At 46.7% G+C, this 21,065-nt stretch overlaps 1 protein-coding gene across 1 annotated transcript in view; it reads right to left on the minus strand.

Annotated features, from left to right (window-relative positions):
• Positions 1–4,538: 4,538 nt before the first annotated feature.
• The window catches only part of PRR5 (proline rich 5), a gene marked incomplete at its 5' end in the record, with an annotated part of 54,213 nt that continues 37,686 nt past the window's right edge, over positions 4,539–21,065 (minus strand). Inside the window, 2 exons of the mRNA XM_084274935.1 lie at positions 4,539–5,890; positions 8,648–8,786. Coding sequence (XP_084131061.1) covers positions 5,340–5,890; positions 8,648–8,786 — 690 coding nt within the window. The 3' untranslated portion in view covers positions 4,539–5,339. The remainder of the gene's footprint in view (positions 5,891–8,647; positions 8,787–21,065) is intronic.

Here is a 21,065-nt window from a genome sequence, read left to right on the forward strand (position 1 = left end):
TCTCTCAGGTAGGCAATCCAGCCACAGGCAGGCGAGCAGCCAATTTGCTAATCCAATTACGTGCTACAAGACCTGAGGGGCACACTGTTTGTGGAGGACCAGGCTATTTTTGCTATTTAATTACTAGTCAGGTTAACCTGTCTGAAGAAAAATGCTGGCATAATTATGACATTGAGAGAGCAGGTCAAAGCTAAACCCTTTCTGCAGATGTCCCCAAAAACATGGCTTCTGAGGGTGATACAGAGAAGTAAGCAACTTTAAGCCAGGTGGGCTATTTTAGAAACGATGTATTGGCCTAGTTCTGAGTCTGATGAAACCAGTCCTGTTTAACCATCAGATTTGAGGGAGCAACGAGGCCAAGAGAGCAGCCCCAAGTGTTTGTGTCCCCTTGTCTGTGGTATTCTGAGACACACAAAATACTCAAACCACTTTCTGGCACGTGTCTCTATAGTTTGGAGTGTTCAACCATTTAGTATGATCTCTATCCCTCAGAAGCCCCCAACCTGTCAGTAACATCAGAAAACAGGTAGAAGCCCAAAACCCTGCAGGCCACGCAGAGCAACCAGGAGCTGCCTCAGATGCCTCCAGCAGCTATTCCCTGGCAGCTCTTCTCCATATCCCCATTCTGGGAAGGGTGGATTGGTGGTGGATCCATAGCAGCCCAGCAAACATCAGGTGGTCTGTATTTTTTCTGATGCCTACTGCCAATGAAGAATAAACTGCCTTGAGCATCTCTAACCTCCAGAGCTCTAACTTAATGTCAAGTGAAGAGACAGATGTCAGAAGTTCAGGAGTATTTATCCCCCTTCTAGTATTACATTTGTTTCTCTTGCAGAAAGGTGCAAACAGGACTTCAACTGTAAACCCAGCTTTTTGTTCTGAAGATCATGGTGATGAGGATTTATGTATTATTAAAACAGCTGCATACGCTGTTTGCAGCACTGACCGCTCTGTTTCCAAGATGCTCTTAAAGCATATTATCCTAATAAAGGGGCAATCCATACATCTCTAAACAGAGCTTTAGAGACACACACTTACACATCTGTATGGCAGCCCCATAAGGATGAACAAGGCCCATAGCTCTTCTGTCACCACAGCTTAGTGGTGTAGGTGGTATCAGCACATGCACTTGTTTTAGTCAAAAGCACTACCAAAACCAGCTTGCTGGGAGCTAACTGAGTAACAAAAAGCAGTTTTCCCCCTTTCTACAAAGAATAAAACACCCTTTATTGGGGCAGCATTATTTGCAGCCAATTATTCCCCTGTTTCCAGTTGTGCTCCAGGGAGCCGTGTCACTTCTCCACAGCTGTTCATTAGGTTAGTCTCCCAGTTCCTTTCACCTACAGTGCCAGATGACAGGAGCTCTAAGTGCTGCCTGTTGCTTTATCTACCTCCTGTGCAGGGTTTTGGAACCTGTCCCAACCAGAGAAAGGGCAGAGAGCTTTGAGTTTTGGACTAGGATATAAAATGCCAGAGTTTATTGTAATAAAGGAAGAGTGGACAGGAGCAACTGAGAACATGCTGAGAATGCCCCCTTAGGGGCAAAGCTGGAGTATCACTGGTGCACTGGGACCCTGCTATGTGGCAGCACTGTAAAGCTAAAAGCCATCACATCATAAATACATTTTGGCAAGAACCTGCACTATTCTCTTCCATAGGTTCTTCCTTTGTGGTAACTCCATGATTTGTCTCCAAGAAGACCACATCCCTCAGATGCCTGCACTGGGACTGCTGGTAGAAAGATTACAAGTTCAGGCAGCCTCCTATCTGTGCAGGATCCGATCACCTGCACACACCTGGCCCAGCACCATGCACATCACCTGCCCTCCCAGAGCTGCATCTGACTCCTCCACCACTTGCTCAGCCACAAGTAAAGCAGATCCAGGCATGTGACCTTGCAGGTACAAACCAGACCTGCACAAAGGCTCAAAGCATAGAGCTAGGGCACAGCTCCACCTACATCTTTCCACAAAGTGCCACTAGTCATGGGAATGAGTTGAAGAGAAGCTTCATCTCTAAGGATAACAGAGATGGTGACTGTCACAGGAATTAGTTTAGACCACCACACCCAGATTTCAATTTACAGTCACATCTACCTGCATTCTTTTTAAATAGAGGTATTAATAAGGTTATATTGAAGCAGAGATAAACTACCACCCTATCACCATCGCAGTAGGGAACTTTGACTTCAGATTTTCAGGCTCTTCATAGCAAGCCTGCAGTTTATAGCCTTCCTTAGTTAAAAAAAAGCCCTGAAACTGCAGCTTAAGCCCTCAAGTCTGAATGCATTTGCTCCTTCCCTCAGCCACCACCCCAGTAGCAGAGGTTTATCACAACAGACAAAACACTTTGCAACTACCACACTCACTGACACAGGCAAGTTTAGTTCAAGAGGCTCTGAGCCTCAGCACAGCAGAGCCCAGCCTGTTCCAGTACAGAATTATCAGGTTAACTTACTTTGACTGAAGCCAACCAAGACCCTCTTCATCCTAAGGAGGATCAAAAGAAGCATTTCACTTCAGCCCAGCAGCACTCACAGAGCATCCTAACAAGAAGCCACTAAACCTAGCAGCTCCTAACCCAACTTCCTTAAATACTCACTCAATCCCATTACAGCTGGTAATCAGGCTGGGCTGGGCTGGGCTGGGCTGGGCTGGGCTGGGCTGGGCTTGGCTTGGCTTTTGTGCCCTTCTCCAATGTGGTCCTGGTGAATGGGCCATGGCCTGTTCCTGTGGCAGAGCCTACATGCTGCTAATGAAAGCCTACAGAGAACTTTTGGCTGCTAGCTTGGAGCCTGAAGAACCCACTTGTGGAAGAGAAATGCAAAGACTAATCCAAAGTGCTGGGCTGTGATGCTACAACACTGTGGGACAGCTGGAATGCCCCTCTCATGCAGTCACTGTCCTGAACTCTATCTTCAAATACATTTTAAAATCAGCAGGAGGAGGATTTTCGTTTTCTAGCTCCAGGCATGTAATGTGGGAGAGGTTAGCTCACTGCCAGCATATGGGGGTGCTCAAGGTCTCCAGTCATAGGGAAGGGTCCTATCAGTCTTTCTCCTCTCAGTTGAAACTGTGCTTAAATATTCCCCAGTAATTAAACTTGTAACTCTTACTACACTCAGTGTTCCCTAAGGAAAGAAGGTGTGCAGAGCCCTTGATCCACTGTATTTTTAACATTTTCTTGTAGGGATTTGCATCTGTTTTCTCCTCCCCTGCACCGTGTCCTTTAGAGGGAGGTGGTTGATACTTTTTTTTCCAACCTAAAGAGTACTTCATGGAACAGAACAGTGTTTATCAGAAGGAATGAGGGTGGAGGCTGAGGACACCAGCATGGGAGCTTGTACCCTGTCATATATTGGATCCAAATTCAGTCAAACCTCCTCTGTCTCAGTGTGACCAAATATGGCAACAAATGTGCCTTGAGACTACGGGCTCATCATGCCCCCCAACATGGGAGAGGGTGGGCAAACACCTGTTGGTAGCACCAACCAGTTGGTAGGAACCTGGCAAACCTCAGGTGTGAGTGAGCTGCCAATGTAGGCAGCCAGGTGAGGAGTGAAGGACTCCTGGGTGCGCCCCGTGCACCTCTGCAGAGGCATCGTCACGGCCAGGCAGCGGCCAAACAGGTGACCTGGTAACCAGCAACATTTAGCTGCAGATTATTTGGGCTAGTCAGGTGCCCACATCCTATGGCCACACGTTCCCTGGCTGTTGGGTTTGATGCTACTGAAGCAACTCTTCATCTCCCTGTAAAAGAAAGTTTGAAGTCTGACCTAACTGAAGTGCCTACCTGAAGGGGAGGCTGCACAGCTGAATGTGCCAAACACAAAGAAGCAAAACAGATGCCACCCCCTTGGCTCATTTATGGGCCTCCTTCCTCAGGTAGCTTCCCAGGGTCTGGGGAACCTGTGTGTCTATCCAGAGGCTGACATCTCCAGCAGTGAAGCAGGGCGGTAGCAAGGGACTGGGCTAACGCTTCCAAAAGATCAAGTAGTGAGGCCAAAGGAAATTAAGTATCAGAAGTGGGGCCCTGAGCCTCAAAGTGCAACCAAAACCTGGGGAAGAGTTTGGTGAATGTTGGGGTCAGCCATGCAAGTGTGGAGCAAAGCTGGAGGGTCCTTGAGCAGCACTAAGCGCCAGGAGCTGCCAGGCTGAACCGATGACCAGTCTCTGCTGAGCAGCTCAGGAGTTACCAAGTACCTCTCTCCTCCAGAGGAGATGCCCAGAACTGAGAGACCTGAAGTAGCTCACTCTTCGCTGTAAAACCACCTGATCAAACATCTACCACGTATCAGGATTTCTACTCCACCTACTGTTCTTGAGGGAACCAGGACAACATGTGCATCAATCCCCTGTAAAACCACTGACACAGCATGTAAGACACCATGTTACTGTGAGGGGGAACCAAAAAGCCGGGAGAGGTCAGGACAAGAAGAGCTGCAAGGTTTAAACACCCCAAATATCAGTGCACAATCCACAGAATACACATTATTGCATTTCTATAAGGATATAAATACATAATGAGGATTTCCACCGAGGGGCCATATTTTTATTTGTTTAGGAAACAAGTGAGTTGAATTCTTCTGGAATCTCAACATACAATGGATGCTCGAGGAGCCGACCGTGCACAGATTTCCTCAATGCCTCAGTCAAACCAAATTAACAGGGCCTTAAAAGCCAGTTTGGAGACTGCTCTCCCACAGACAACAAGGGATCGGCTGTGAAACGGAACACGAGACATGAGGCATCGCGTGACATCAGGCAGCACATCTCTGTTTATTTGCCTTTCTTCAAGAACTCTAACTCACCATTAGGCAAAGGAGTGCATACAAGATGTACAAGAGAAAGATTAAAAGAGACTTCTTTGTCACTGCGTTCTGTGGCATGAAGGCCCAGAGCCTCTGGGTTGTTTTGGTTCTGGCTGAGGTGTTGCAGTTCAGAGAACAACCTGCTGTCTGGAGGAAATAAATCTCTTGAGAAAATTAAAAGTGATTTTAATCACAGCTATTTGCTAGGCTGTCCTGCTGAACAAACCCTGCCAGCTGCACTAACAGCACTTTACCAGGCACCTGCCAGCTTGTGAACCCCTAAGTTTATAAAGACAACAGGCAATCCGACTGTGGAGTGACAGGGACAGGGAGAAGTGGTTGGTGTTTCTTCCCCCTCATATCACATTCCCGCCTGCTGTAAACTTGTGTTTGTGGACTTCAGTACAGCTGCGATGACCTGCAGCAGAGGTTCTGCCCTAGGCGTATATAGCTTGCCCACAGTCTGACTCAATGCATTAGTAACTGTCACATAATATATTAAAACCCAAGGTTTGTCTTCCAGTGTCCTTCACATGATGCTCTGTCTGTTCACGTCCACATTGTATGTTGATGAATTGGAACAGCCTCGGCCAAAATCAATAAAAATGCCTTCAGAATCAGAGTCGATTGACTCCAAAATCTGATCCACTATGTTCTCAGGGCTGGAAGAAGGAACTGGAATCAAGGAAGGGTCCCTGTCCAGCTCAAAAGACCTATGTGGGTCGTCCATCGGGTGGAAGAGTCCTTTCTGTGGCTCAACGGTGCTGAGTTTGCTAGAGCACTGCACCGACCCTGTGCCGGGCCTCTCCTGGTCTCCTGACAGGGAGCTTTTCGTGGTCGTCATGGAGCTCTTGGAACCATTGTCCATGATGGTGGTGAGGTTGGAGTACCCCTGGAGCTCCAGGCAGGAGGTCATTTCAGAAACGGAGTGCCTTCGGATGCCTGTTCCGTTGGCAGCCATGCCCTCGGTTTCATACTCGGCCACCGGCGTCAGCAGTGGGTTGTTGTAGCTTTTTGATCGCACCACGGGGTTCTTGGCGAGGATGTCGCCCGATTTTGACCGCCTGAAGAACCGCTTCTCTGTAAATAGAGAGAGAGCCAAAGTAATATCCACAGAGCCTCCTATTTTCCCGGCACGAATGATTACGGCTGCTCAAAAGGAAAGTCAAGGCCTGAATATTCACGAGCTCTTCTTGAGTGACAGAAACCTTTTAATAAAAGAATACATTTCGCTAGTTTTGTAGACCCACAAATTCTTCGGATGTCCTAGATTTCTTCAGCATACTGAAGACCTCACACCCATCTTTACAAATAACAGCTGAGGTTCCTTTCTATTCATGTCACTTCAGCAGCTGGGGTGAACCGGTAAATAATGCGGGAGACCTGACACACAACAGCAAATACTTTCTTTAGACAAGAAGGGAAGTGCAACTCTGTTCTCCTTTCTGGCAGTAAAGGTTGTCACTAATTGCTAGTGGTTGAAAATTTAACTTTCCTACCCACCCTGGGAAAAGCAAGTCTCATCAAATTTGGGGCACAGGGATGAAGACAGGCAGCCTTACTACTATTCTGGAAAATCTTCGATTCGGAGCATGATTCAGAGACCACATGAGGAGAGAGCACTGAGTGTGTCTGGATGTGTTAACTGGAGGGCAGTGCCCGCTGCCACCTTCTTGGGGAACAGACCCGCCCTCGATGCGGCAGGGATTGTAGGGATGCCGCCGTTAAAACTGCGTGGGCTCTTCCCAAAGAGCGAGCAGCAGGTGGCAGCAAGTCAGCACGGAGATGCTCCACCAGCGGTGGGGGTTTGGAGAGCTCTCCGGCAGGCAGATCAAAACGAGGAATCACACAACCGGTTTGCAGACCTCGGTGCTCAGAGGTCTCTTCCTTGTGCTAAAGGAAATAAAAAGGTGGGAGTAACAGGTCTCACTTTGGAAGCTGCCTCTCCGCCACTCTCATTTTGCCACCCCCATGGAAAGGGCATGGCTGGAGAAGGTAACCAGAGCCACTGCATTTCAATTGTCTGCTTCAAATCAGGATGCTGGGGTATGTTCCGCTGCAAACCACACGATTTCCTTCACAAGTGCCAGTCTCTTCTAAAATGATATTTACATGTAACGATGTGCTTCCCTGGACACAAATTCTAACCATGTGCTGTACCACTAAAACCCAAAGTTTCTGTGCTTAAGATCGTACTTTGCAGCTGTGTCTGCCCCAGCAGTGCAATCAACCAAGCCAAGTTCACTTTCTAACTTTCCTTTTGTTAGGACCTTGACCTGGCAAACAGAAAAGGTTTCCTGGGGCTGCCTTGCCACAGGAACTCTGGCTTTTGGGTCACATCTTGGGCTTGGCTGGGAGTGAAAGCTTGGTGTGCTGGCCAGAGAGGGAGGAAAAGAGCTCAGTGGCCTCACCAGTACCAACCACAGTATGTCACAGCTTTAAAGTTGCTACCAACAAAGGTGGACAGAACCAGACATGTTCTGCACAGGAGCAGCAGAGGCTTCATTGGCTATAGTAGGACCTATTCAGGGCTACTACTGATCTACACTCTGACCACAGCAAGGGGAAGTGACTGGTCTACCAAAACCTTCCTAACTTCTGCAGTCATGTGACACTACATTTATTTTCTAACAATCCATTTCACTGGGTTTTTACTGTCTTTGGGTGCGTTTTTAATGTCCTGACATACAGAAGCCTGTATTCAGAAAACATCCATTTGGGGTTCCATTTAAATGCTTGTGGGCTTCTAATGGCAAGTAAGGAACAGTAGTAGAAATCCTGAACCATCTTCCATAAATAACTGGTCTCTATTTATTCACGTAAAACTGATTTGTTCCTTAAATGCCTATTGCAACACAACAATTTTTCCATTCAGGTTCAGGGAAAATCAACTACCTTATTGACCAGTTCTGACAAGCAAACAGATTAAACTGACTGCATAAAACCACACACAACTCAACTTATTTTACCCTCTTATTCAAGCTGGCCATCGCTGTATTTACGTTAAAATACTCGGGCACTACCACATTTCCATTTTGATTTACGCTGGTAGTAGCCCCTTTGCACTTTCTACTGACTGAATTACCAGGTAGATCTTCAAAAGACCTTCATCTTGGCCAAATCTTGCCTTCCCAGAAAACACTGCATGCTTCAGAGCTCAAAGAATCATTGAAAATAAGCCTCTGCAGCCAGGCAGGGCCATGTTTCCCCACCTCTCTCCTTTTGGATGCCCATGTCTGTGATGTATACAGCATCTCTAGAAGCAAAGACTGAACAGCCTCCAGAGATGGTTTATGTGACATCAGAGATTTTTCCTTCCACATAATCTGAATGTCCCCTGCTATGTGGAAATTTCCCCTTCTATATTTCTTATCTCCAGTGGGCTGGAGAACAGCCTACAGCAGCTCTGCAGAAAGCTTTGACATGTTTGAAGGCTTCTCGGTCAGGCTTCTCTACGACAAATTTCCACTCTCTTCCCTGCCTTAAAAAGCCTTGTATGATCTTTGTGAACTAATGAACAGAAGATACTCAGCACTCTAGAAATGGCTTCTTGCTGCTTCTTTGCACTGTCCATAAAGCATCCTGTGTTACAGCACTCTCATTAGAAGGTAGTATGGAAATGCTAAAGACACTCTAGATTCACAGATTCATTAATGAACACTGCTATAATCATCTGTTTTCATCTACCACCACCAAGTTTCACTGTGACTTTGTACACTGTGAAAAGCATGGCCCGACTGTGCTGGCAGACCCCTCTTGTGTGGGCCCTGGCCCTGTGTGGACCAAGGTTTTGGTGAAGCCCTCTGTGCTGTGTCAGAGCGAGCTGGTTCTTCTTACCCAAGATACAGGAAGAGTGCGTGAAGGGTCCGTCACTGGAGTACAGGCCGTATGTCCCCAGGTAAGGAGAAACGACTTTCTGGATCAGGGATTCCAGTTTCAAATAATCTTCAGTCACACCTTTCGACTCATGAACCCCCTGAAAGAGAGAAAACGCAAAAGATGAGCAATGCCCCTCCAACCACAGAGTTCCTTGCTCTGGTACCAGGCCAAGCAGAGAGGCAGAAGCATGTTCACTGAGTTATAGAACAAAGGCACACTGTGAAATGATACTGGCTTGTTACTACAGGTGAGTCTTCTTACTGCAAAGCCAAAACCAGAGAGACTGACCATACAGGCACTGCACCAATGCTCAGAGAAAGGCAGTGGCTACTTCCAGGAGATTTCACTGAGAGGGTGGTCAGGCACTGGAACAGGCTCCCAAGGGAAGTGGTCACAGCACTGAGCTTGGCTGAGTTAAAGAAGCATCTGGACAATGTACTCAGTCACATGCTCTGACTTGTCCAGCCCTGTGGAGAGCCAGGAGTCAGACTTGATGATCCTTATGGGTCCCTTCCAACCCAGGATATTCTGGTTCTATGATTTATATCCAGAAAGATACATCCTGCTTACTGTAAAGCCACCTAGGGAGGATGGAGGAGGTCATCTGTGCAGACAAAATAAAACCATCCCTGGACTGTTTCCTTGTTGCAATCTTACACTGACTTCCCAAGCCAACTACACACAGCCAAGTGCTGCACCAGCGGCTGGTACCACAGGGTGTCACTGCCAGCTAAGTAATAACGACAGGGTTAAGAAAAAGGTGAAACCAAGCCTCTCAGAACTATTTTTTCCAGGGCCATTTCAACGAGGAATATTTATAGTGAAGAGGCCTGTATCTCCTCCCTCAGCCTCTCCCTGGCACTCGCCATTGCCCAGGGAAAAGCCCCATTCTAACTAGCATGGTAAGATTCACCCATAGGCAAAATCTTGTGCTCTCAGCTGTTAGCCCTGCACTTCCACCCACAAATGGGCTCGCTAGGCTGCAGTGCAGAGGCGACAGGAAAACCTTGTGCAGCTGCAGCTTCCCTTCTGCTTACAGCAGCAGCATGTGTGCTCCTGCGCTGTCCGAGCAGAACCCCCGACACTCACGTGCAGGATTCCTCTTGGAACCCAACGAAAATTCATGTTTTCATGTGCTGCTATGTGGCCATATGTTTGATGTATATCTTGTTGCAGAATTAAGATCCTAAATGTCAGGCTCAGCAAGAAGTTTGCTTGAATTTAGCTGAGTTCCAGATTTCATAATATGCCCCTGAATTGTTGTAAAAAGGAAAGACGTTGGGATGAAAGCCTCCAGAGAGCAATGTGCAGTAACATTGCAACACTTCCTCCAGCATGTGACAGGATCCCCATGTTCAGGATGCTCAGTGTAATTCACCAGCCAGTGTGTATGGGTTACTATCAGCCTGCAATGTCTTTGTGAATGGCTTACTTCACCTCTTGGCTGCTGTGCTGCCTGAACATCGCCTGGCGTGACTTGATAAATGGTTCTGAATGGAAAATGAATAATGGCCAACAGAGAGTGGAGAGAATCTGGATTGCAATTCAGTGGGCTTGAATAAATGAATAACAATCTTTGGAGACGTGCAATGTCCTGTAAAACTTCGGCAGAGTCACAAAGATGAACACAAGGGCATATGCAGGGAATGTGAAAGCTTACAAACACCAGAAGTAACAGCAGAACAAGCCCATAGCTACTCAAACAACTTAAAACAGACAAAAATAACATAGGGATAATTCAGAAGACTTAGTGAAGGTGTGTGTGTTATTTCCAAGTCATTGTTGGCCTGTATCAGAGAAAAAGTTTCAAACAACAGGAGGAAGGAGCTAATTTCTTATCATGTTGAGATGTCCTCCAGGGTTTCTCCTCCTGTCTCGCTGGGATTTAACCAAGATCTCTTCAGCCCTCAGAAGGGCAACATGCCTGCTACCTTGCTACATTACCACATATTCATGACTGCATTGAACTTGTAACCCACCGGGCAAAGGTCTGAGCATTAGGCCATGTGCTCCAGTCCCACACGGATTACCCCCGGAACAGGTCTCCTACACGTGATACATAATGCCAGTGGCAAAAGCCATGGATATGTAGCATTGCTCGTGCCCAGACTTAGTGGCAAGGCTTTATTTACTTTTCTGACACTTAAGTATTTTTGATGCTTCTGAAAAGGGGTAGCTCAGTATCAGCTGTGGGGAATTAAACCCACTAGTACCATGCTGCCCATGAAGCAACCTACCATTACCTGAACTGTGACACTGTACGAGTGCTACGTGTCCTTGGCCAGCGGCATCTTAACACCAGCTCATTTTCTATCAGCTGTACATGCCTAAAAAGTTCTTCTGGTTTCCCTCTCAGTTCTGCTATACACACCTTCTCCCCTAACGAACACCTCAAACGCCTGAGCTCTGTTCTGCATTGCCTGCTGCTCTGGCAAGGATGCAAGGAGGCTTCCAGCAGCATTGTTGGGTTGGGGTATGCTCCTAGTGTGAGCTGAGAGGACGGGCAGTTGACCCCAAGCTCCAGATGCTGCAGCACCTCTCTGTCATGGAGATGGGGATCAGCTGTTCTAGGGCACAAATTCGCCTCCTCCCCACCACTGCTGCCCTCCAGTTGCTGTGCCCATTGGCTCATGGCTCCCAAGAAACACCCTCTCTTCTCCAAATCCCAACTCCCTAAACACTTGCACCACCTTCTTCAGTCTTGCCCTCAACCTTCACCCCTGCTCTTCCAAGAGCAGCACTAATCTCCATTCCCCTTTTCACTTCAGCCTCTTTTAGTTCCCGATTCTGAAGCAAAGAGCAAAATACCACCTTTACAGTGTAACCCCCCTCCCAATATTAGTCTTATTCCTCAGTTTGGTGATCATCTGTGGGACACTTTTCAAAATCTACTGAAAAGTCATAAAACATCTGGTGTCTGCTGGAACCACGGTGGCTTCTCTTCTGCTCTGCACCTTGGCACAAACATGCCGCATCCACCTGCGACATCCTTCCTGTGCTGGCCATTGTTCCGGGCCTTCCTGCAGGTGCCCGATGGGACAGTTCCCTTCAACCATTTTCTTGGTGTGGAGCTTCTGTGAGAGCTGGAGAGTAACAGGCTGCAAACCACGTCCTGAACTTCTAAGAGTGTTCTTCCTGCATTTCTTTCTGCTGCATTATTTAATGACAAACATCCTCTGGGCCTCTATTTAACCAAATACAGGTACACCCCAATATTCAGCAAGGACTACCTCAGCTTTCCAAACCTAAGCTGTTCAAATGACTGGAAGGACACCATCACTTATTTATGAATCACTTTAGCCTGAGTGGCCCAGAGGAGTGTCTGCAGGCTCAGAGAAAGCTGTGACCACCTCAGGCTGGCTGCAGCCCCTGCCCAGGGGCAGAGCGGCACTGTGCTGCAGTCACTGCTTGCTGCTCACAAAACCAAATGTCCCCTGACCCAGAGACAGCTGGTTCCTGCTGCAGCTGTGTTGACATGACATGGCTGGGAAGCATCCTGACCCTGGAGACTGTGCTGTAGGCTGCAATAGGTTGGGTCACGGGGTGACCACCCCTGCTTCTCTTCCTGAGATTTTAAGATCATGGCCTGGCAGTTGCAGGTTCATACATCAGCCCCCAAAGGTGGTAGCAGGGGCAGGGGTGCCCCACAACCCTATCTGAGCTTTCTGATTCTGTGATTCTTCCAATTTTGTGTCTGTGGTGAGCCCCAGGCATGGCTGGTGCTGCGCTGCTGCAGCTGCAGGGCAGGCAGAGGGGGTTTGCTGTGGCACCACTGCCTCTGAGCCTGCCGGGAGCCGGCACCAGCATGCCCAGAGCAACAGGTCCCACGGCCCTGGGGGCACCTGCAGAGTCCCAGCTGTTACTGCCTCACTGCTACTGGGGTCCAGCACAGCTGGGTTAGAGAGAGGGGTCTGAAACACTGACTGACCTCCCGATTCCCATCACCACTGCAGGGTACAAACCTCAGTTCTGAGGGTACTGAAATTTGGAACCATATGGGGATGAGGAGAGCAAGGAGCTTCAAGGGGAAGGATGGAGACGTCCTCCTAAAGCCTCGGCTTTAGCAGACCAGGGGAAGCTTCTAGTTTGCTTCAGCTGCCAGTCCCAAGGGTGCATTTAAACTCTTCTCTCTGCTGGGGTTTCCACCCCATCCATTACACCACAAGGGAAACCACTTGTTTGTGTGACACCTTCTCACTCTGTGCAAAGGTGCTTCTGGAGGAAATTTAGGGTGGAGCAAAGTATGATTATAAAGGCTTCCCATATCTATATGGATATCCATTTATACTTAAAGATGTGTGAAAGTGGTTTTAGACCCTTTCACAAATTTTTAAGGGATAGTGCTTAGGCAAAATAACAATAAAGGCAAAATTAGCTTTAGAAAAATAATTTTTAAAAAAGTATTTTCCCATTATATTGGCAGCTTATGTTTCTCTACTGCTTGACGTCCTACTCATTTGGTATGACACTATATAGCAATAAAGCAAATGTCCTATCTAGCAGGCCAGCTGCTTAGCTTGCAGGAAGCTCTGTTGTAATTTGTAGGAAAAAAGAAAACTTGGAACACTATCAGTAAAACAGAGACTCTATCCTTATCTTTAATGCAATATTTGCTCTGCAGACATGCAAAAACTTACTTTAAAAGATAATCGTAAACTTTCACGAACCCAGTATCATGTTAGCAGGAGAATTTCATGCTCCCCTATGAGTGTGAGATGTATCTATTAAATTTCTTTCAAAAACCTTGCCTGACATATTTATTTCTTAATTGAGGGCCAAAATAGCTCAATATCAAATAGCTGTAAGTACCTTAGTGCTTCTGGAACAGCATAGCTGCTGGATCAAACCCTCATCTTGGTCACACTGTTTTGAAATGCAACAAGAATTGCATTATCTTTGGAAGGCTTATGTTATAATGTAATATTATGACAAGAATCTGCCCTGCTATCAAGGTAGGAATAATGGGGATTTGAGTCTTGAACGTGTGAATGCCACTGCAAATGGACAAGGTCTATCTCAAGAACAGAGACAGGCATTTCTGCATGCAACACAGTATGCAATTTCCCTGCTTCCATTAAACTGTAATTAAATCATTTAGAAACCAAGAATTGTTTACAGTAGTTCAAAAGCATTAAAAGGACCCCATGCACTACTGGTTTTGATAGGCAAATCTGTAAGCACTCCCCAAAGCCATATACCCCAAAGACTACAGGTGAACATGGTAACCACTTCATCAAATCACTGTCCCGTCATCCGAACTGCAGTGCTGGCCGCGAGCGTACCCCTTATTGCTCCACTCAAGTATGTTGCTGGAACAAAACATTCCTTGTGTTTGGGAACAGACCCTGGTGAGTCAAAAACCGTAAGTCATTCCAGTGAGGACACAGGAAACTACTCAGGCTTCCATCCCTGTTAATTTAGCGAGTTAACCACAGACTCCTATGGAGTTTCTAAAGGGCACGAGGGATTTATATGAAAGCATGGGGGGAAAGAATGAATTTGACTTGTGGTACTGCTAATAAACAGATGAGTTCAGAAGAATTGTGGGAGGTTTAGTAACCCCACATAAGGCCACAGCCTCCTTTTTCTTTATATAGGACTGCTTGAAACCCCTAAATGGTCCTAAAGCAGATGCCATTCCAGGCAGGTGTTTAAGGACTTGAAGAGTCCTCCCCAAACACAACCTTTAAACCTGCCTAAGGCTAAGGTTTATAGATTTAACCTTCTGCATGCCATAGGGCAAAGATGGATACTTTAAAGATGGCTTTGAAGATTTTTGTAATGAACATGTTATTTTATCAAAAAATACTTTTTAGCCATTATAAACTTTATATGTAAGTGTAGGATATGTGACTTGCAAAGTTGCTGGAAACCTAATCTCTGCTTCAGTGACGTTTGCCACAATTTTTCTTGCCCAAAAAAGTACCTAATGTCCTTGCTTTATTTTCCCATGGCAATGAAAGGACCACATTCCAAACCTTTTATTTCTACATCTTACTCTATTAATTTTTAACCCCCTGCTCTTCTCTGCACAGGCAGCGAGAAGTTATACAAGCATGTAGGTGGACAGGCCTGTCATCAATCCAACTTGATGTAAGACGCAAGCCTTGCCTGCAGCCTTTACCCCTCTGCACTAGGCAGCCACTGCTGCATACTCCCCAAGGTTTCAGCTCTGTCTTTTTATTCATTGCCATAACTTAAATACTTTAAGTTTTGGTTAAAAAAAAAAACACCTAAAATGTAACCAGACAGTATCAGCACTTCCAAATGAGTGCCCATAACCCAGGCTGCATGAAAACCAGCCCATCGAGGAGGCACTCAGGCTGTGAGTCACAAAGGAGTCCAGAAATTAATCATTCACCTTCCACCACTTTGCACCTGGTTCTGGCTACCCCACCTCCTCAGGCTCTGGTAACAGTCCCAGACACGAAGCAATCCCCAAAGACAGTCACAGCCATGAAAACCATTTAGGTTGCTGCTGATTCTCTATGTTTCACTAGACAGGCCAGCTAAATTGGCAGAGCTTGAGGCTTCCCATGCTCCTATGAGCAGATGTAGGAAATCTTACAGAAAAGACCTGGCTTGTGAAACCCGGGTGTTTGGCATAAAGGGAGTTGGGTTTGCACACTGTTTGCTGCTTATGCCTCTACCTTCTCACCCCCAAAACTGGATGTGGAGCCACACACTTCCTTTTTATCTGTACTAGGGAGCAAAGGGGTGGCAAAACCTGGTAGCAAACCCCCCCACTGTCAACAGCCTGCCCAGGAAGACCAATAGTGAAATACCACCCTAGGAGCAGAGACTGCTTCTGGGCCACAGAGCAGGCTGCATCCATTTCTGCCCCATTGCTCTGTGAATTCCAGCCTGCTCACAAGTGCTTGTTAGCACAGTACTAAGTAGAACAAAGATGAAATTTTCTTCTCAAGTAGTCCCAGTGGGCAGAGCAGCCACCAGAAAAAGAAAGGTATATTCATCACTTCATCCAACTGTCCTGAAATCTTGGGAATTAGTGGGTTACATTGACTGAAAAATTATCTACCTTTAGAGTCCTGCCATGTATCACCCTCTTAATGGCAGGTAAGGCCAACAAACCAGAGAACTGAGCATATCAATCACAACAGTAGGGCACAAAAGAGCTACAGCTAAAGCTGTAATGTCCTCCTGCTATCAGGCACACCTCAAGTGGATGTCTCATGCATGCCATGAGGGTAAGAACAAACCTAGCTGCTTCTTTTGGCTACTATTTTTGCTACCTTGCTCCTTTCCCTTGATGTGACTCATGTTACTCCACTTTGGTGTCTTCGTTGGATCTCCATGTGCCTGTCACTCTCTCACGCCTGATTCCATTTTAACCCTTTGCTTCAATCCCCTTCACATCCCCACATCCATCCCAAGCTCCTCTTTTAGGCCCTGGGTACCCCCCTGTCATCTGCTGAGCTCCTCTGCTGTATGAGCCTCTTTGTATTCATCTTTACTGCAGCCTGCTTCAGTTCTGGCTGGACAACTGCAGGTCAGCCCAGGTAACTCCCCACTCAGCTGTGTTTGAAAACAATCAAAAGCCACTATTAACACCAAACTGGTTTTAACTGATCAGCAGTAACTTGGTAACTTGCTGAGGACTTATAAAAGCTCATGGGTGCTCTATAGTTTGCAGTTCTGACTGATAGCACCCATCACTAGTAACATCTATAAATGGTGGTATCAGTTGCTTTTCATTTCCCTCTTTAGCACAGAGTATTATAGAGCCATTTACCTAATAAATAATACATGAAAAGATATCTCCAGTGTCTAGGTGTACGCTAACAACTGGGTGTAATGGTGGGAACTATCATGCCCACCTGCAACTGAGTATGTGCTGAGGTGTACACTGGTCACTGATTAAATTATGTAGCACTCCCAGCATGTTTACAAGAGTAAGTACTAGTGCAGCAGACTGCTTTCTATTTCAGATAGCAAACTGCTGGATAGCTTTTAAATAAGGAACAATAGGATAGAATCATAGAATTGTAGAATGCATTAGGCTGGGAGGGAGCTTTAATGGTCATCTAGTCTAACGCCCCTGCAATAAGAGGGGACATCTCCACTAGATCAGGTTGCTCAGAGCCCCATCAAGCCTGACCTTGAATATCTCCAGGGATGGGGCCTCCACATGTCTGGGCAACCTGTTCCAGAGATCCACCACCCTTATACTGAAGAATATTTTCCTAATATCCAACCTAAATCTCTCCTTTTCTAGTTTAAAACCATCACCCCTCATCCTATTTTTATGTGCCCTTGTGAACAGTTCTTCCCCAGTTTTCTTGTAGGCACCTTTCAGGCACTGGAAGGCTGCTATAAGGTCCCCCTGGAGCCTTCTCTTCTTCAAGCTGAACAAGCCCAACTCTCTCAGCCTAAAGGATAGGGTAGGATAGAATAGGAATAAAATAGAAGTAAAATCTGTCTTCCCTGAGGTCAAGGTGGGCAAAGCAAGCAGGTCTTCTGGAAAGCCCCGCACCCTGTCAGGAGCAGACACAGTGCTGAGGAAAGAACAGAATGTATTGTTGCTCAGTGTGGAAGCAGCTCTACCACAGGGGACATGAAGCAGGAACAGCTGCAAGCTAGATTCTGGGTTACCAACTTCTAGACACAAGAAAGAAAGAAGTAAAAGCCAGGTTTCTGGATTGTTTTATGAAGTAATCTCAACAGTCATTACTTTTGGTGACTTAATGGCCCAGAAGAGCAATGTCCTCTGTCTATGGGACAGGAAATGGCTGTGTACAGCTCAGCTCGTGGCCAAATAACTCATCCTGAACCCTCAGTCTGCTGGATTGTCCTCAGACTGGGTTTGCAGAGGCATCCTTGATGGCTGGCCTCCACCCTGGCTTACCACGAAAAAGCTGTGACCTACCACCTGCCAAAGCAGTCCTGACCTGGTTCAACATGAAAGGAAGTGTGCTGCCAGAAGCGTTTACAGGATCAGACCCAAATGCAAGGTCCTGACCTCATGTCCTGCCCTGTGTTTAACCACACAGGAAAAGAGCTAAGAAATGTAACCACTTTCTGCTTAAAAGCAACAGATTCCTTGGAGGAAAGAAAAATGCATTAAGAACCACATTTCCTCCTTAAACTGGCAATGGGTCAGATCAATATGGCTGAAAGAAACACACAGGCAGCAGAGATAATCTGACAAATCCTGGATAATAATTGCCCAACTCCTCCCTGGGAAAACTGAAATTAAAAGTCACAAGACATACCACAAGGCAGACACAGAATAATATCTGTAGTGAAAACACACATTACTCAGCCAACACTGCCGGTGGAGAATTGATAAGAGTGTGCAGACTGCAGCACACACCCTGGTGACCACACAAACGGCAAGACCTGCTTCCTATTTTAGTCAAAGAGACAGCAGAAGCCCTGCTTGCAGGAGAATTGGAAACCACTGCCCTTACAGGGCATGACTACTTGTTATCCCACTTTGTTGCATGCAACACTTCTCATTGCATCATATCTAGCCTTCTAAAACTTGAGCAACACAGAGCAACCCGGTCTCAGGGCAGGCATGAAATCACTGTGAGGAGGAACTGGGGTCAATCAGGCCACCAGTCCTTGCCAGGTGCACTGTTGGTGGCACAACATGTGCTCCCAGTTATGCTAGGGGTCACAGCCTGGATGGAGGTCTGCATCCCCCCCACCTTCCTTCGAACAGTCACATGTACACACTCGATACAATCCAATAATCTCATTTTTTCCTAATCTTGCAGTGCTCACACACAAACCTACGGCAGCAAAGTTACATTACAGTTTGCCTGGTTGAGAAGAGGCTCAGGAAGTGGTCCCCAGGGGTATAGATTTTTTTGGTTTATTGACAGCACCGTGGCATTCTCATTTACCAAGCTTGCCCAGCCTTGTGCTTTGGGGGAGACCACAGTGGCTCTCGAGCAGCACCTCTCAGTGGCTCTCAAGCAGCAGCTCTTGCCCAAACAGCCAAAGTTGTCCTATGCACAGCTGTTCAGAGCTGCTGCTCTTACTGCACCACGGAGCATCATCGTGCAAGTCTCCCACTCACATCTACTCCCTTTTCAGCTGACGTGCACAGTACTCTACTGGAAAGCTCAAAGATCTCACTCTTACACTCCTTGCAGAAACCCCCTGGGCTCCAAAACATAATCAAGAAGCCAAATTAGGGGGAGATACTGAGGTCTCTCACCCCCAACTGCCCACCTTGTTCTGTGGGAATCAGCCCTGCAGGGTAATCCTCTAGTAATATGCCGCATCTGGCCTCTATTTACACATGGAGTAAATGCAAACTCATGGAGGTGTCAGATGTGATAACAGATTTCTCTCAGCCTTTGGAATGTTGACACCGAGGGTGTCAAGGGTGTCTACACCAGTGTGTAGAATCAGCCATGCAGTGTCAGACCAGAAGTTAACTAAATTCTGTATTTTCTTGCTTACAGCCATAGCAGGAGAAGTGCACAGACAAAAAAGGAAATAGGGCACACTCAGCACAGGGCTTTCTTGCAGAATATCTTGGTGCTTCTGGCAAATAGTGATGTAAAAACTTGCTGCGTGGGACTCTGCAGTAGCCCTTCAGCATAAACAATCTGTGCTAGAAATTATTTAACTAACAAGAGGAAGATGGTCAATAATTGATAGAATAATTAGTTTCCAGAAATAAAGAAGGAGCCTAACTGCTGAGTCCTCTGAAGAGGGAAGAACACGGATTTCTTTGCTACTTTGGCTAAGGGCTTTTCTTGAGGAGTTTGCAGCTTTCCTATTTAGGAGGTGAACGAGTGCAAGGCTGAACCCGTCTGCTGTCTGACAGAGGTCTGGACTGTTACCGGTAATTATTCAGTTTAACTCTGAATGTTAATTGCATTTAAATGACTGACATCAGCTGGTGGCCCAGCCCAAGCCAGCAAGGGTGTAAACAGGATAAAAACAGATAAGAAAGACATAGTGAGAGTGATGAATTTTTCCGCTTACATTGATGAAATCCCGATGCTCAGAGTCACAGAATGGCAGAGGCTGTCAGGGACTTCTGGAGTCATATGGTCCAACTCTCTTGCTCAAGAAGGGTCACCTAGAGCCCATGACCATGTCCAGATGGCTTTTGAATATCTCCAAGGAGGGAGACTCCAAGGAGGAGGCTCTGCCACCTCTCTGGACCACCTGTGCCAGTGCTCAGTCACCCGCACAGTAAGACAGTGTTGCTTTATGTTCAGATGGACCTTCTTGTGTTTTAGTTTGCGCCCCTTGTCCTGTCACTTAGCACCACTGAGACAAGCTTGCCTTCCATTTCTTTACATTCCCCCTGTAGGTATTTATAACAATCGCTAAGATCCCCCTGAGCCTTTTCTTCTCCAGGCTGAACAGCCCCAGCTCTCTCTGCCTCTCCTCACACAAGAGATGCTCCCTTATTGTAGCTCTTCGTTGGACTCTCTCCAGTATGTCCACATCTGTCTCGTACCAAGGAGCCCAGAACTGGACACAGCACTCCAGGTCTGGCCTCACCAATGCTTAGAGGAAAGATCATCTCCCTCGACCTGCTGACCATAGTTGGTCTGATGCAGCCCAGGATACCATTATCCTTCTTTGCAGCGAAGGCACATTGCTGGCCCATGTTCTTCCAGTAGCTTCAATCGGGCTCAGTGTCTTTGGAGGACTCTCCATCCAAGAGCTTCAAGTCCCATGAAAACACCGAGTAAAGCCTGGGAGCTCACTGAGAAGGACCACAAGGTCAATTGATCTGTTCTGAAGAGACATCCAGGTAAAAAGAAAAAAAGAAAAAAGCAAAAAGCTCTGCACCAAACACTAAATGGGAGCAGAAAGAGGTCAAGGACTGTGAGTTTAATCTTCCTGCTCCTGTCTTTAACCCACTTGTCTGTGCTCGCCAGCATAGAGAATTTCAGGTACTTCCCCAGTATTTCATCAGGGTTTCCCTGATGATTCATGCCACTTTCATCCCAACCAGAAAACTCAGACATTTTTTAGCCTTTAGGAAACAAACTCAAAACAGGATCAAAACTGCTTCAAGCAGGAATTAAATTTTGCTTTGTCCCAGCCTTCGTTGACTACACTGAACCTGATCCACTGAAACTACATGTGCCCCCTTCCCTGGGGGTGTTTTCTCTACAGCAGGCCCAAGGCAGAATGAGAAAACGTGCCTGGGCTGGGGGTAAATAGAGGTCACATCTTTGCAGACTGGAACAAGCTGGAAGAAAGCAGTCTCCCCTCTGGGAGAGTGGCCTCAGCCTGGTGGAGGGGGCTAAGAATTCATAATGGACTCATTTTCAGTAAACCTGTAAGATTATGCTAGAAGTGTTTTGCAAACAGGTGAATCTCATGGTGGGAGGAAGTGTGAAAAGCAGAATTTGTTCATCAAATTCTCAAT

This window comes from Gallinula chloropus (assembly GCF_964237585.1).
Source record: "Gallinula chloropus genome assembly, chromosome: 1".
Lineage (NCBI taxonomy): Eukaryota > Metazoa > Chordata > Aves > Gruiformes > Rallidae > Gallinula > Gallinula chloropus.